The 15,510-nt window shown below is 43.3% G+C and overlaps 1 protein-coding gene across 2 annotated transcripts in view; it reads right to left on the bottom strand.

Moving 5' to 3' along the window:
* The window catches only part of LEF1 (lymphoid enhancer binding factor 1), a 95,770-nt gene that overhangs the window by 12,445 nt on the left and 67,815 nt on the right, over window positions 1–15,510 (bottom strand). Inside the window, exon 10 of one of the 2 annotated variants that reach the window (XM_063458367.1) lies at window positions 11,451–11,494. The exons of the other annotated variant lie outside the window; for it this stretch is intronic. Within the exon in view, the coding sequence (XP_063314437.1) occupies window positions 11,457–11,494 (38 nt within the window). The 3' untranslated portion in view covers window positions 11,451–11,456. The remainder of the gene's footprint in view (window positions 1–11,450; window positions 11,495–15,510) is intronic. 2 annotated transcript variants of the gene reach the window in all.

Here is a 15,510-nt window from a genome sequence, read left to right as displayed (position 1 = left end):
GCAAGTGTCTGCAAAAATTAAAACATTTAAAAGAAAAAGAAAAAAACAATTATCAGAGGCATCATAGGTAGCGTTCACGTAGTAGTGGAACTCAGAAGCAGGAGTGCCTGTTCCACATGAGCTGTACAACTGCTATATGTACGTCCACCTCACCTGTGTGTGCGCGGCCAAATCTCTTGATACCCCTCTGCCTACTTGCCCCTATTTATAAGAAGAGGCAACCCTTCGTACAAATATATACCTGTATTTAAACAGTAAAAAAAAAAAAAAAATGGTGAAAAAGCTATATTAATATATAGGGAATGAGAGGTGTATTAACTTAGTCTTCGTGATTTGTCCTACAACAAAGACAAAAGCAACAGAAAGCTGGAATTGGGGGGGATTAAGTGAGGTAGGAGCACAAATGATGTAAATTTGGCCGTGTGTTTGCTGGTTACAGGCATTGCCAACCAATAATCCATTGTGATTCAAAGTCAACAAGTAGAGAGGCCTCTCTCATGTCAGAGTTGTGAATGATTGTGTCCTGTAAACAAATGTCACTTCCAAGTCCTGCATTCAATTCTACACCATCTGGATCTCCACTGGAGAAGGTCAAAGGGATTGCCGTGCGTGGAACCAAATTGACGGCACAATAGAGTTCAGAAAAAGGTTCCGTCCAAGTCCTCATGAACAATTACTACAGGGTACACAAACTCACGCATATGCAAAGAATATTCTGTAGGAACAAGGAAGGGCATAATGTTCTTCTAGAATAAGTTTATGAAATAGTTGTCTTTTCACCTCATAAAAACAGATTGGTTTCTATCAAGAGCGGTCTGTAACATCCATGAGTCTCCAGAAAACAAACAAACAAACAAACAAAACTAGAGTACACCAAAATGATTACTAAAGAAAACCCCAATTTCTTCTAAATGACACACGAACAGTGTCTAAGGCTAAAAATCTTTCTTCAGTGAGTGCCTAACACTAAGTGGGACAGATGTGCTAGTCAGGCGTGCATTTAGCTGCCTGGGGTTTAATACCACTCTGGTAAAGGAAGGGAGGTTACAGAATATAGAGCCAAATCAAACATGTTCTAGATGAAAAGTCCACTTCTTACCGAGACTAATAGCAGCACCAAGTCCTACTCAGGTTACTACTATACACATATGTACTGTACAGTCCGAACATTATTTTGAAGAATGCAACATTATATTTGCCATCCCCCCCCAAAAAAAAACAATCACCATGTCTGCCAGCTAGAAATCAGTTTATATGTCGAAATGAATACGACTTATTGCCGCCTTCTTACTCCTAAAATGTCTTTCTCTTCGTATGAATCTGCCAAAGAGGTTTAGTAATAAAAATATGAAGCAAAACGTGATACTTTTAGAAAAAGAAGCGTTCTAAAACATATTATTCGCAGAACAAACTCACACATACAGCATCTACGCCAATAATTTAAAAAAAAACCAACAACAATTTTTACATAGAGATATTTTGAGCATTGTCCAGTGCATTGTGGGATCACATTGTGAGCACATACCATGCACAAGTACAAAAGAATATACATTTAACATATAATGTTGTGATTTGCGAACCACTTGGGTAGCAATATGGCTTTCGGAATATATACATCTGTATTATCAGGACAGATATTGGTGATCTGTTCACGGAAGGGAATTTTAGCCTACTTTGAATTGATTCCCAGCCCATAGAGCAAAAATATATCTATTATTGGAATGTACTAAAAGAAAAAAAGGATATGGAGCCATGTTATCCATTATAGGGGGATCAGGAACAGTTGATAATATGAACTACATATTGCACATAATTGGAATTGTATCCAATGGTATGTTGTACCTTTTGTTTCGTTTTGTTAATTTTATTCAGGGGGTGGAGGCGAGGGTATTTTCTCATGTTTAATACGAGCACAAATGAATGTTGTGGTTCATAGAAAGTATTAGAGACTTAGAGGGACACTATAGACACCAAAACAACTTCTAAATGGCAAATAATTCAGCATAGGGGTGCAGGAGAGCAGTGTTATGATCTATAAACTAAAACTGCTTCATTAAGCTAAAGTTGTTTTAGTGTCTATATTATCCCTAAGTGAATCACAACTTTCTGTATGCCAATGAAGCAAAGATCATTGTTTAGTATCATTCCTCCACATTAAACACTCTATATTGTCAGCAGGGGGCAGTATATATCAGAGTAAGCCTTCAATGTAACCTGTTCAAATGATAAGTGATGGTGTTCTTACACACACACACACACATATATATATATATACACACATATATACATAGAGGTATTAGATATAACAAAGAATTATTTATTTATAAAATATTTTACCAGGATGGATACATTGAGATTTCTCTCATTTTCAAGTATGTCCTGGGTCCACAAAACATTGGATTGTTATTTACTTCTCTTTTATTTTTATTTTTTCTGTCTACATGGAATTTCAGATTATTCTATTTGTGGGTAGTTAGATATTTAGTAGGTCGTCCTTCTGACCATCCTAGTCCTCTAGAAAGGAAATATACTCAGATAGTACATGTATACAGTTGAACAAGTTAGTGTCATCTGTGCAGTCCAGTACATACTCATTAGTACTAACATTTTATTAGTACATCTTATAATATGCTTTAGTGCATAGAACATGCAAGATCCAGTACCCTTGCATAAATCTTACATATACAGCAATGTAGGAATATATGTTGTTCTCTGCTCTTGATTTTATTTTATTTCATTTTATTTAGGATGTCATGTATATATATTTTCTCACTACTTTGCATTCACTTGGTGACTACACTTTATCACTTGTGTGTTTTTTACACCACGCACAGTATTGCACAGCACTGGTTATTGTTTACCAGTGCTCTTTTCTGGCATCAGGGTTAAGTAGACCCTTCAGCAGTTTTCACTTAGTCCTCCCTAATGCTTCACTTGTGCCCGGCATGTAATCATGTTTTGTGTATATTGTTGCCTCGGCAACCACTTTGACTCCGCCCGACGTCCCGATCACGTGACGTCCTATACGGCTTCCAATCACTTCCAGGTTGTAACGGACAGACTCACTCCTCCTCACTTCACCATTGGGTAAGTGCACTTTCTTTTAGATTTGTATTTGATATATAAACACAGTACTGTCATGTACTCTATGATCTTGAAAAAGACCCGGCAGGGTCGAAACGTCGATTGATTTTTGTACACTTTTTTGATGACCAAATAAAGCACCAATTTGTCCACTAATTTGAAGACCTGTGAGTGCATTTTTATTTTTTTCATTTATGAGTATATATATCTGACGCCAGCAATTTGCACCCAGGCACATGTGATATAAATAATTATTTTTGGAGGAGAGTGCCAAGCTTCCATTTGTTTATATATATATATATATATATATATATATATATATATATATATATACATACACACATATATATATATATATATATATATATATATATATATATATATATATATATATATATATATAAATATAAAAATTTAACACATAACAGGTGACAAATATATTCAACCATGACAGGTGCATTTTGTGCTGAGGTATATTGCCACAGATCTCTTAAAAGATTTTAGATTGAATTAAGATTTGGGGCAGAGTATGGAGCCTTGGGGAACACCACACGTGACTGGAAGAGGGAGGGTGGCGCTATCAGAAATGGCCACATATTGCAATCGTTCTGAAACATATGATCGAAACCAGGTTAGCGGACGATCACCAATGCCTGAGTTTTTGCAAAAGAATGCCATGGTCTACTGAGTCAAAGGCCTTGGCAAAATCAAGGAAAATATCTCCAGTTAACTCTCCTTGTTCCATGCCAATTTGGATGTCATTGCAAACTTTTAAGACGGCAGTCGAAGTTGAGTGATTTGGACGAAAACCTGATTGATCAGGGGTCAGATAATTTGGGGCATTATTGTGCTACCTGCATTAAAAGGAGTCACAAATACTCTCTGGATATGCATTAATGATAATTATATTAGTCTACCCTCCTACTGTTGGTGTCTTCAAAAACTGGCATACAAACATTTTACACAGGCACAGCACTATATTTAAATGGAAGGAAAGGTAGAATCTAAACATCAATATTTTATTAAAAACACAATTGTCTAATTTCATCTGCATCTGGAAATTGTACAGTAATACGTCACAGATCCCCCGAGGACGGATGCAATGGAAAACAAAGCATCCTGTCAAATACCTGACTATGTCTGTCTGCCACATTGCAAAAAAAACATTCTGGACGTGATAACTATTTCTTGGATTTTAATGTGGTATGAGCCTACCCTACATGCATTTTGCATAAAGTCAAATGGGAGAGATTTACTAAAGCGCTGCTAATAGAAAAGTAGGCAATGTTCTCCAAGTGAAGAAATTGCCATGGAAACAAAAAAAATGGTTTGCTTATTGATCCACTTTTGTTGCCCACTTTCATCCACCACAAATATGTAAACAGAAAGAAATGAATGAACATTTAAGGGAAACACATGCCTCTTTATAGTTTCCCCTTAGCTATCAAGTCTGCTTAAAGCCTAAAACGTTGGGGGCATTTGTTTGTCTTTCATCATTACTTTTTTTCTTTTTGATGGGCTGTTAGGATTTGATATCTCCTTTAATTACCTATCACATTGATATTTAGGTAGTTGCTTACCACTTATTCTGTTTGGATGCTTTCATAGTACTTTTGACTATGCTGCACATTATCAGCATGCGAGTCATGTTTGAATCTTTTATGATATGCATTGTGAGATATCTATTTTCTTTGTACCTATCTTATAACATTTTTTTCTTCATATTAATGGTTGTGCTCCTTGATGGGATATTATCTGAAATTGTATTTGTCTCTTTGGGAATAGGACCTTATTTAAGTGAGAACCTAGGCTTAGAACAATTTGTGTTGTCATTTTCTTATCAAAATTTGACTAAGTGTGCCTACCTACTTCTAATCATTACTAAATCTGCTTAAAGGAACACTCCACTGCCAAAAAAACAAGCATGTTTAGTGAAAACATGCATGCATTATTTCACTAGGAACATATCTAAAAACAGCTTGCAAAACCTGCCGATCTCTTGTTTGCGGTCTTCGCAAGCCCTCCCCTACTAACCCCGCCCAGACTTTCTGTGGCTCTCCAATCACAGATGTCACAATGCAGTTCAATGAGAAGTCTTTGCAGGACAGGTGCTCTGGGCAATTGCTGCCTCCTGAGTTTAGCACCAAACCAGCAAATAACAGATTGAGAATTTCTAAAAGTGCCATTTTTTTTATTTTTAAATCTGCACTTTTGTTTCTTTTACAAAAAGGACACACTTCATAAATAAACCACTTGAGCAAGCTAAAGTGCTTCAGGGGTCTGGAGTGTCCCTTTAAGTGGCATCAGCACAGTAAGGATGTCCAACAAAAGAAGATGTCAGAGAATAGTGCACTGAAAGTGGATATATAGAATATACATTGCTGAAGCCTGTCTGCAGCCTGTAAATAATTGTGGCTTAAGATTTCCCTCTCTTTATGGAATTCATTAAATTACACAACTAGAACCAGAAATCAGAGAGGAAACTTTTTAACCATGATTAAAGACAAATGAAACACTGCAATCCTGGCCCTAGGACAGCACTCTAAATTGCAAAACTCTTTCTTAAAGGGATACTACAGTCACCGCTACAGCTTAATGAAGTGGTTATGGTGTCTATACCCTGTCCCTGCAGGCTGAGCAAGGACAGGATATAGACAACAGAACCACTACTTGGTGGTTTATTCACCAACTAGGAAGTTGACAGAACTGCAAAATGCAGGCAAGAACAGCCTAACACAGAGATATCATTCAAATCTCCACTAATGGCCTCAACTTTGCATTTCACACTTCTATGTATTATGGTTCTCTCTTTAGTTGACATACAATGACATACATATTTATGGGTATACATAAACTTAAAACCAAATCAACCATATTTAAATATATAGTTAACTTCATTAACTTAGCTATACAAAATAGCTGAATATTTGTATTGATTTTGACAAGTGCGGTTTATTTTTTTGGAGTGTAACGCATGCACACGATTTAAAGATTTTACAGAAATATGATGGAAAACCGGAGAGCTTGAAGAAGACACGCATGCACACACAGACACTGCAGAACATTTATATCCAAAGAAACCTATTATAACTAATTATAACAGAGCCATAGAAACAAGCAGTAGGTAAATGAAGCAGATTTATTTGGTCAGGAAATTATAACAAAACAGGCTTTAGCCTGTTCAGTGATGCAGACGACGTTCAGTCCTACTTATTGACACAGTGCAGCTGTTTAATTTAGTAGAATAAGAGGACCACAGGCGGTCAGAAAAATCCATAGGTTTTTGGAGATTTGAACATCATAAACTGGAAATTCAGGAGTCTCCTTTGCAGTACATATTCTGAAATCATGCAATAGCTTTGGCAACAGACACGTTTAGTTTTTTTCATGTAGGGCTATTTTAAATGAAGCCGCCTAATTTCTAACACACACACTAAACATGTATTCAGTCCCCTACGCTCAAGTACTCCTGAAGTGGCTGGGTTGAAGACACCAATGGTTAAGAATTACTCTATGCCCCCATTGCTCCTGTCTCAATTGATCATTTTCCATACAGCTGCAGTAACTTGCTGAAACTGCTACACCTATATACAAACTCCTTTGCTCTGTGTGAAGACAATATGACAGTATGCCTGTGATGGTACACACAAGTTGGCATTAAAGATCATTGTATTTCATGTATAAATTGTGCAAGTAATACTCTACTAAATATATAAAAATGTGGTCCCTCCCCCACTTGACAATCAATTCTTGACACAGACCTGTATTAGCAGTGGCATAGGGGCAGAGGCTTTGAAAAGCAGTGAATGTGAGGAGGGAGAGAACTCTTAAAGGACGTTCTCCAGCTCTCCAATACATTTATTCTCACACTTGCCATAGCAAAAGTGTGACTAATGTTACTCCATTCTGATGCAGATGTGCTGACAATGAAGCCAGTTTGCCAGTATTACCATATAAGACTGCAACGCATAGAGAAGCGTCCCCAAGCTGGGACAATTGCTGTCCAGAGAGGACAATGACCTGAGAAAGAAAGTGTTACACCAATTGACCTGAAGGAATGATGGCCCTGGACAGTGGAGAAGAAGGCACATAAGTGTATAAAAGCTCGTCAAGCAATAAAGTATATAATTAAAGGGACAATATAGTCACAAAACAATTTTAGCTTAATGAAGTAGTTTTTGTGTATAGATATTGGCTCTGAAATCTCACTGCTCAATTCTACATCACCTTTGTTTCTGTTAATGGAGCCCTAGCAACACCTCTCTTGGCTGTTACACGGCCTGTATCGAACAATGGTTTCAATCAAATGTTAACTTAAGGGATACTGTAGTGCCAGGAATACAAAGCTGTATTCCTGGCACTATCGATCCCTCTGCTTCCCCCCTCCCTGGTAAATAAAGGGTTAGAAACCCTTATTTGCTTACCTTAATCCGGCACCAATGTCCCTCGGCGCTGGGTTGCAGCTCCGCCCCCTCCTCCATCCCGTGACGAGCGGGGTCTAATGCGCAATCAATTCTCTCCTATGGGGAAAATCTGTTGCTGGAGGTCTGTGAGGACGTCCAGCGTCAGATAACTCTGTTACGATTCCGTAAGCCCTCTAGTGGCTGTCTGGTAGACAGCCACTGAGGGCAGACTTAGTGCTGCAATGTAAACATTGCAGTTCTCTGGAACTGCAATGTTTTACATTGCAGCACTAGGTACAAAAATGACACAGCACCCAGACGACTTCCATTAGTTGAAGTGGTCTGGGTGCCTACAGTGTCCCTTTACTTTAGAAGGTTTTACTTCCTGCTCTGTTAATTGAACTTTTATTACATACAGGAGGCTCCTACAGTGTCTATTAAGCTATTAACAGAGCAGAAGGTTAAAAAAATCTAAATTAAGCAGAATTTGCAATAAATATAATGTAAACATAAAAAAAAAACAGGTGTGAGGAAGGCTGAACTTGATGGACGCAAGTCTCTTTTCAGCTATCTAACTATGTAAGATGACTCTTTACAGGAAGTGTTTAGGAAGACTATGTAAGTCACATGCTGGGAGGTGTGGCTAGGGCTGCATAAACAAAGTGATTTAACTTTTAAATGGCTGAGAATTGAGCAGTGAGACTGCAGGGGCATTATCTATACACCAAAAGTACTCCATTAAGCTAAAAAAAAATTTGGTGACTAAAGTGTATTTTTTTCTTCAGGAATTGTTATACATTCAATTTAACCTGTCATGACATGTTCACTTTAAGTCATGTGTACATTCTCTTCTGCAGTCCATGCAGAACTGTAATGAGCTTCATTAGTAAAAAGCAAGAACACAATTACTTTGCAAGTTAATAAAAAGCTAATCAGAGGTTATTCTAAACTTTAAGTATAGTCCAATTCATTTTTCACCTGAATTAAACTACTTGCAACAGTTAAACTACATATCCCAAAAGTCCCTGATATACAGAGACGGCCATATCTAGTCCTCTCATTGCTTTCAATGGAAAATGATTGGTTTCAGTCACATTTTGATATCTGTGGAAGTTTGGGACTTTAATAGAAGGAAGTATACATTTTATTTAAAATGCATTTTGCATATATTAATACATCCAAGATATCAACGCTACCCTGGAATGTCCCTTTACAAACCTATCATTTCTATCCCTTTAGCAACCCACAAATGGTAGTGGACTACAAGAAGAATATACTGCGACATTGCAGATCCACATGTCAAGTACTGATTCAGTAAAAACATCAGTGTCAAGTACATTATGTTTCTGGAAATTTTAAGTAAGGGATAGTTCAGCCCAAACAAATACCTCTCATTCTATAATCCTTATGAACAGTCTTGGTAGTGAAACATCCTCCAGAATGCTGTAACATTAACCCTCACCCACTCCTGCAGGGTTACGGCTACAAACAGAAGGTTTCTGTCTGGTGGCCTAGCAGATGTCTTAATTAAATAAAGAGGGCACTTCTACAGCATGACATGTTGCAAGCAGTCAGACCACACAGACCGTAAACAACGTAGCACTGCCAAATGGAAGAAAACACCTACCATATTGAAATTCTATTTTATATACTGGGCAACAAAGGAGTCAGTGAGTTGCAACAGCTGGAAAAGTTTCACAAACAAGCAAACTGTATATATCTACAACTATGCACTGACTGAGTGAGAGCAGCAGAAGCACGGTCTTGGCTGTACCTTTAAGATACCAGGAGCCAGTGGTTTGGAATAATGAATCAAGTTACTAACTGCCAGAAAGAAGACTTCCTACCATGGGTTAGTAAAGGAGCCAGGCTTACTATAGGCCTATTTATCATCCGCTCCTGGCTACAGAACTGGTTAAACCCAGCCATGAATTTATGGCAGAACAAACCACCATTACAGAAATCATTTAAAAAAAAAAAAAATCTATTTTTTTTTATATAGTGAAAGACTTCACTCTCATATATTTCTTGTTTTTGTTGGTTTAATAAAAAGTATTAACTAGCGTAAAAAGAAAAGTGCTTGGTTGTTCCTGGGCTGGCTATCTCCGTAGTGGTGAAGCAACAAGAATTTCAAGAAGCTAAATGGGGTTACTATACACATATACACATTATACTAATACTACATTCACATCACAAAGTGAGATTATATATATACACAAACACACACACGCATGCACACACACTCGAGGATGATGTATTTCCCAAGTAAGTAAGTTAATCACATAAGAGCAGGCATTAAGTTTCTAGGATAGGACCTACCATAAATGGGGTACATAGGCCCGGCAGGCTTATGCAATGTATGACCTTATCCCATACACACACACACACATACACACACACACACGTACGCACACACTACATTTACAAATATTCAGTTTGTATCATAGCTTTGAGGGAGTGTGCATATAGTCCTTTTTTTTTTTTTGATAATCATTTTGCATATAGTCCTTTTTAGCTGCAATCGTCCACTATTTCTACAGCTGAGACAGACTCAGAGCATGATTTGAGAAGCCCATCACTTTTTTACATGCCATTTGAATTTGTGAACACTCACACACTCTTAAATTATCGTCATTGTCTTTAGTCTGGTAAACTGTGCTTTCTTTCAAAGAGAGTTTTGAAGAATATAGCTTGTATGGAAAGAGGACAGACCACAATACTTATATTTGCAAAAGGATACAAACAGAGTGTATACTATATGAAATCTTATTTTAAGACATAGTAATGCATGGTGGCCGTTTCCCTTGAACCTACTTTGCAATGTATGCACTGTGCAAGGGTATGTTCCCCATACCACTTCAGGAATAGTACAGCTAAAAAAAAAAACATACAGGCAGTGTTACTGGTCCTGGAGTGGTCAAAAGGAATTTTATTTTTTAAAGTAGATTTTAAAAAACCAGACTCCGAAATTCCTAACATTTGACTAGTTAACATCCACTCACCCACACGAAAGCTATAACCATAATGCCTATGTCTCTAATGGTACAGTTCTGAAACTATAAAAAATAGCAATGATCTTGAGAGATGCTACTATGCACACTTACTACATGTGCCTGTAAGATATATTTAGCATGCACGGGGACAGTCACTGCACAGCAACCTTTACAAAAGTAGTTAAAGGGACACTCCAAGTACCATAACTACTACAGTACAATGTAGTAGTTAAGGTTCTTGGAGATTTACTTTATGTGTTCCTTGCTAGAATAAGGGGCATCTGAATACAAGATTGAAAGTGTCCATGAATACTGCACAGTACTATAACCCACCAAACGTTCATTAAACTAAAAAACTCTAATAATTATGTACAGCAGTGGTTCCCAAACCAGTCTTCATGGCCCACCAACCAAGTCCAGGATTTATGCATTTTTCTTGTTTATTCCACTGGAGTTACTGACAAAACCTGGATTGTTGGTGGGTCATGAGGACTGGTTTGGGAACCACTGCTCTACAGTAACCAAAGGCTAGAAAACGTGATGAAACTGTAGTTCAGGGGGTGCACAACTAAAGAACCATATTCTACAGCTTGGGTCTCAGTGGTGCACTGTCTGTTTGTTTACTGTATTTGAATTGAGTATAACTAACCAATATTCTCATAACTACTGCAGGAATTAAAACCGTGTAAGTCTGTATTTTAAAACAAAATGTGTTTTTAATAATGTTACACAGCCGGTATAAAAACCATCATAGATGCATTTGTTTTAAATGATTTTGCTTTCTTTTTCCCCCTAAGTTTATCTTTTGTATTTTTATAACAGTCTTCCAGATCCTTTGTCCCACAATGCTAAAATGAAAAACAAGTCACTGTCTTAGTCTCTTTAGCTGACATAGATTACAAGTGATGGGCATTTCTGAAACAGCTATTACCCCATCGTATACTGATATTAAGGCTAAAGAGAGTCTTACCATGCTTCAGATGTAGGCTGCTGTCATTCTTGGCGGGCCTGCACCTGCAAAATTTGGGTCTTTTAACAAAATTGTAGATGAAATGTTTTACATTGTATTTCTGCTTTCACAATCAGAGTGTGCATAATGGTTGTTATACCAGCTATTAGATTAATATGATGGTAAACCCAACACGCAGTGTCTTCATATTAAGTCTGACATGTACACACCCCTCCCAATAGAGTTAGGTCAATTTATCTTTTTTTTTTTCTTTTACAGCAGTTGGTATAATAGATTTTATATACACTCTAATTTTCATAAAATAACTAATAAAAAGAAAGGACTACTTTTCTTATGTATTTCAGTTAAGTTGAAAATCTTGGCAATGGGCTGAGCTTAAAGGACCACTATAGTGCCAGGAAAACAAACTCTTTTTCCTGGCACTATAGCAGTGATGGCGAACCTATGGCACGCGTGCCACAGGTGGCACGCCGGGCCCTTTCTGTGGGCACGCGGCCATAGGTTCACCATTAATGCAGAGTAGGCGCCTGCCTGCCCAAAACGGCAGGTGCCTATTCTGCTTCCGGGTCGGGAGGCAGGGGAGGGATCTTTGCAGCAGCTCCCCTGTCCTCCCGCGAGCAAGCTGTGTGGAACGTTGCCACGCGTTACCATGGCAACGCTCCACACAGCATCGCGCGGGAGAACAGAGGAGCTGCTGCAAAGATCCCTCTCTTGTCTCCCGACCCGGAAAACTGCTTGCCACCACCGGACCACCAGGGATGGCTGTGTCCCCCCCCTTCTTCCTTCATTAGAGGTAAGAAGGAGGAAGGGGGGGGGGACTAATTGAATGTACTTTTTTTTTATTTTGTATTTTATTACTTAAATACCCCCCCATACAGCACCCCTACCCCCCCATACAGCACCCCTACCACCCCACAGAGTACCCCTACCCCCCTCACAGAGTACCCCTACCCCCCTCACAGAGTACCCCTACCCCCCTCACAGAGTACCCCTAACCCCCCACACATAGTACCCCTACCCCCCCACACAGTACCCCTACCCCCCCCCACACAGTACCCCTACCCCCCCCACACAGTACCCCTACCCCCCCACACAGTACCCCTACCCCCCCACACAGTACCCCTACCCCCCCACACAGTACCCCTACCCCCCACACAGTACCCCTACCCCCCACACACAGTACCCCTACCCCCCACACACAGTACCCCTACCCCCCACACACAGTACCCCTACCCCCCACACACAGTACCCCTACCCCCCACACACAGTACCCCTACCCCCCACACACAGTACCCCTACCCCCCACACACAGTACCCCTACCCCCCACACAGCACCCCTACCCCCCCCACACAGCACCCCTACCCCCCCACACAGTACCCCTACCCCCCACACACAGTACCCCTACCCCCCACACACAGCACCCCTACCCCCCACACACAGCACCCCTACCCCCCACACACAGCACCCCTACCCCCCACACACAGCACCCCTACCCCCCACACACAGCACCCCTACCCCCCACACACAGCACCCCTACCCCCCACACACAGCACCCCTACCCCCCACACACAGCACCCCTACCCCCCACACACAGCACCCCTACCCCCCACACACAGCACCCCTACCCCCCCACACACAGTACCCCTACCCCCCCACACAGTACCCCTACCCCCCCACACAGTACCCCTACCCCCCCACACAGCACCCCTACCCCCCCCACACAGCACCCCTACCCCCCCCACACAGCACCCCTACCCCCCCCCACACAGCACCCCTACCCCCCCCCCCATACAGCACCCTCATACAGCACCCACAGAGTACCCCTTCCCCCCCACACACAGTACCCCTATCCCCCCCACACAGTACCCCTACCCCCACACAGCCCCCATACAGCACCCCCTACAACCCCACAGAGTACCCCTACCCCCCCACACAGTACCCCTACCCCACACACAGTACCCCTACCCCACACACAGCACCCCTACCCCACACACAGCACCCCTACCCCACACACAGTACCCCTACCCCACACACAGTACCCCTACCCCACACACAGTACCCCTACCCCACACACAGTACCCCTACCCCCACACACAGTACCCCTACCCCCACACACAGTACCCCTACCCCCACACACAGTACCCCTACCCCCACACACAGCACCCCTAACCCCACACACAGCACCCCTAACCCCACACACAGCACCCCTACCCCCCCATACAGCACCCCTACCCCCCACACAGCACCCCTACCCCCCACACAGCACCCCTACCCCCCACACAGCACCCCTACCCCCCACACAGCACCCCTACCCCCCACACAGCACCCCTACCCCCCACACAGCACCCCTACCCCCCCATACAGCACCCCTACCCCCCATACAGCACCCCTACCCCCCATACAGCACCCCTACCCCCCATACAGCACCCCTAACCCCCATACAGCACCTCTGCCCCCCCACAGAGTACCCCTTCCCCCCCACACACACAGTACCCCTACCCCCCCCACACAGCACCCCTACCCCCCCATACAGCACCCCTACCCCCCATACAGCACCCCTACCCCCCATACAGCACCCCTACCCCCCATACAGCACCCCTAACCCCCATACAGCACCTCTGCCCCCCCACAGAGTACCCCTTCCCCCCCACACACACAGTACCCCTACCCCCCCCACACAGCACCCCTACCCCCCCACACACAGCACCCCTACCCCCCCACACACAGCACCCCTACCCCCCATACAGCACCCCTGCCCCCCCATACAGCACCCCTGCCCCCCCATACAGCACCCCTGCCCCCCCATACAGCACCCCTGCCCCCCCATACAGCACCCCTGCCCCCCCACAGAGTACCCCTGCCCCCCCACAGAGTACCCCTACCCCCCCACACAGTACCCCTACCCCCCACACAGTACCCCTACCCCCCACACAGTACCCCTACCCCCCCCACACAGTACCCCTACCCCCCCCACACAGTACCCCTACCCCCCCACACAGTACCCCTACCCCCCCACACAGTACCCCTACCCCCCCACACAGTACCCCTACCCCCCCACACAGTACCCCTACCCCCCCCACACAGTACCCCTACCCTCCACACACACAGTACCCCTACCCCCCACACACACAGTACCCCTACCCCCCACACACACAGTACCCCTACCCCCCACACACACAGTACCCCTACCCCCCACACACACAGTACCCCTACCCCCCACACACACAGTACCCCTACCCCCCACACACACAGTACCCATACCCCCCACACACACAGTACCCATACCCCCCACACACACAGTACCCCTACCCCCCACACCCAGCATCGCCCCTACCCCCCACACCCAGCATCGCCCCTACCCCCCACACCCAGCATCGCCCCTACCCCCCACACCCAGCATCGCCCCTACCCCCCACACACAGCACCCCTACCCCCCACACACAGCACCCCTACCCCCCACACACAGCACCCCTACCCCCCACACACAGCACCCCTACCCCCCACACACAGCACCCCTACCCCCCACACACAGCACCCCTACCCCCCACACAGCACAGCACCCCTGTCTCACACACACACCACCCCTCACACACTCACACCATCACTCATACACACCACCCCACACACACCACCCCACACACACCACCCCACACACACCACCCCACACACACAGCACCCCTCATACACACACACACCCCTCACACACACACACAGCACCCCTCACACACACACACAGCGCACACAGAAACCCTCAGACACACACAGCACCCCACACACAGCACCCCTCAATGCCCCTTAAACTACACCCCTCAATGCAGTATGTGTGTGTATTTAGCAGTCTGTGTGTGTGTGCGTGTATTCCGCAGTCTGTGTGTGTGTGCATGTATTCAGCAGTGTTTGTGTGTATTCAGCAGTCTGTGTATGTATTCAGCAGTCTGTGTGTGTGTGTACTCAGCAGTCTGTGTGTGTGTGTACTCAGCAGTCTGTGTGTGTGTGTACTCAGCAGTCTGTGTGTGTGTGTACTCAGCAGTCTGTGTGTGTGTGTACTCAGCAGTCTGT

This window comes from Pelobates fuscus, chromosome 6 (assembly GCF_036172605.1).
Source record: "Pelobates fuscus isolate aPelFus1 chromosome 6, aPelFus1.pri, whole genome shotgun sequence".
Classification (NCBI taxonomy): Eukaryota; Metazoa; Chordata; class Amphibia; order Anura; family Pelobatidae; genus Pelobates; species Pelobates fuscus.
This window is presented reverse-complemented; position numbering and strand designations above follow the sequence as displayed.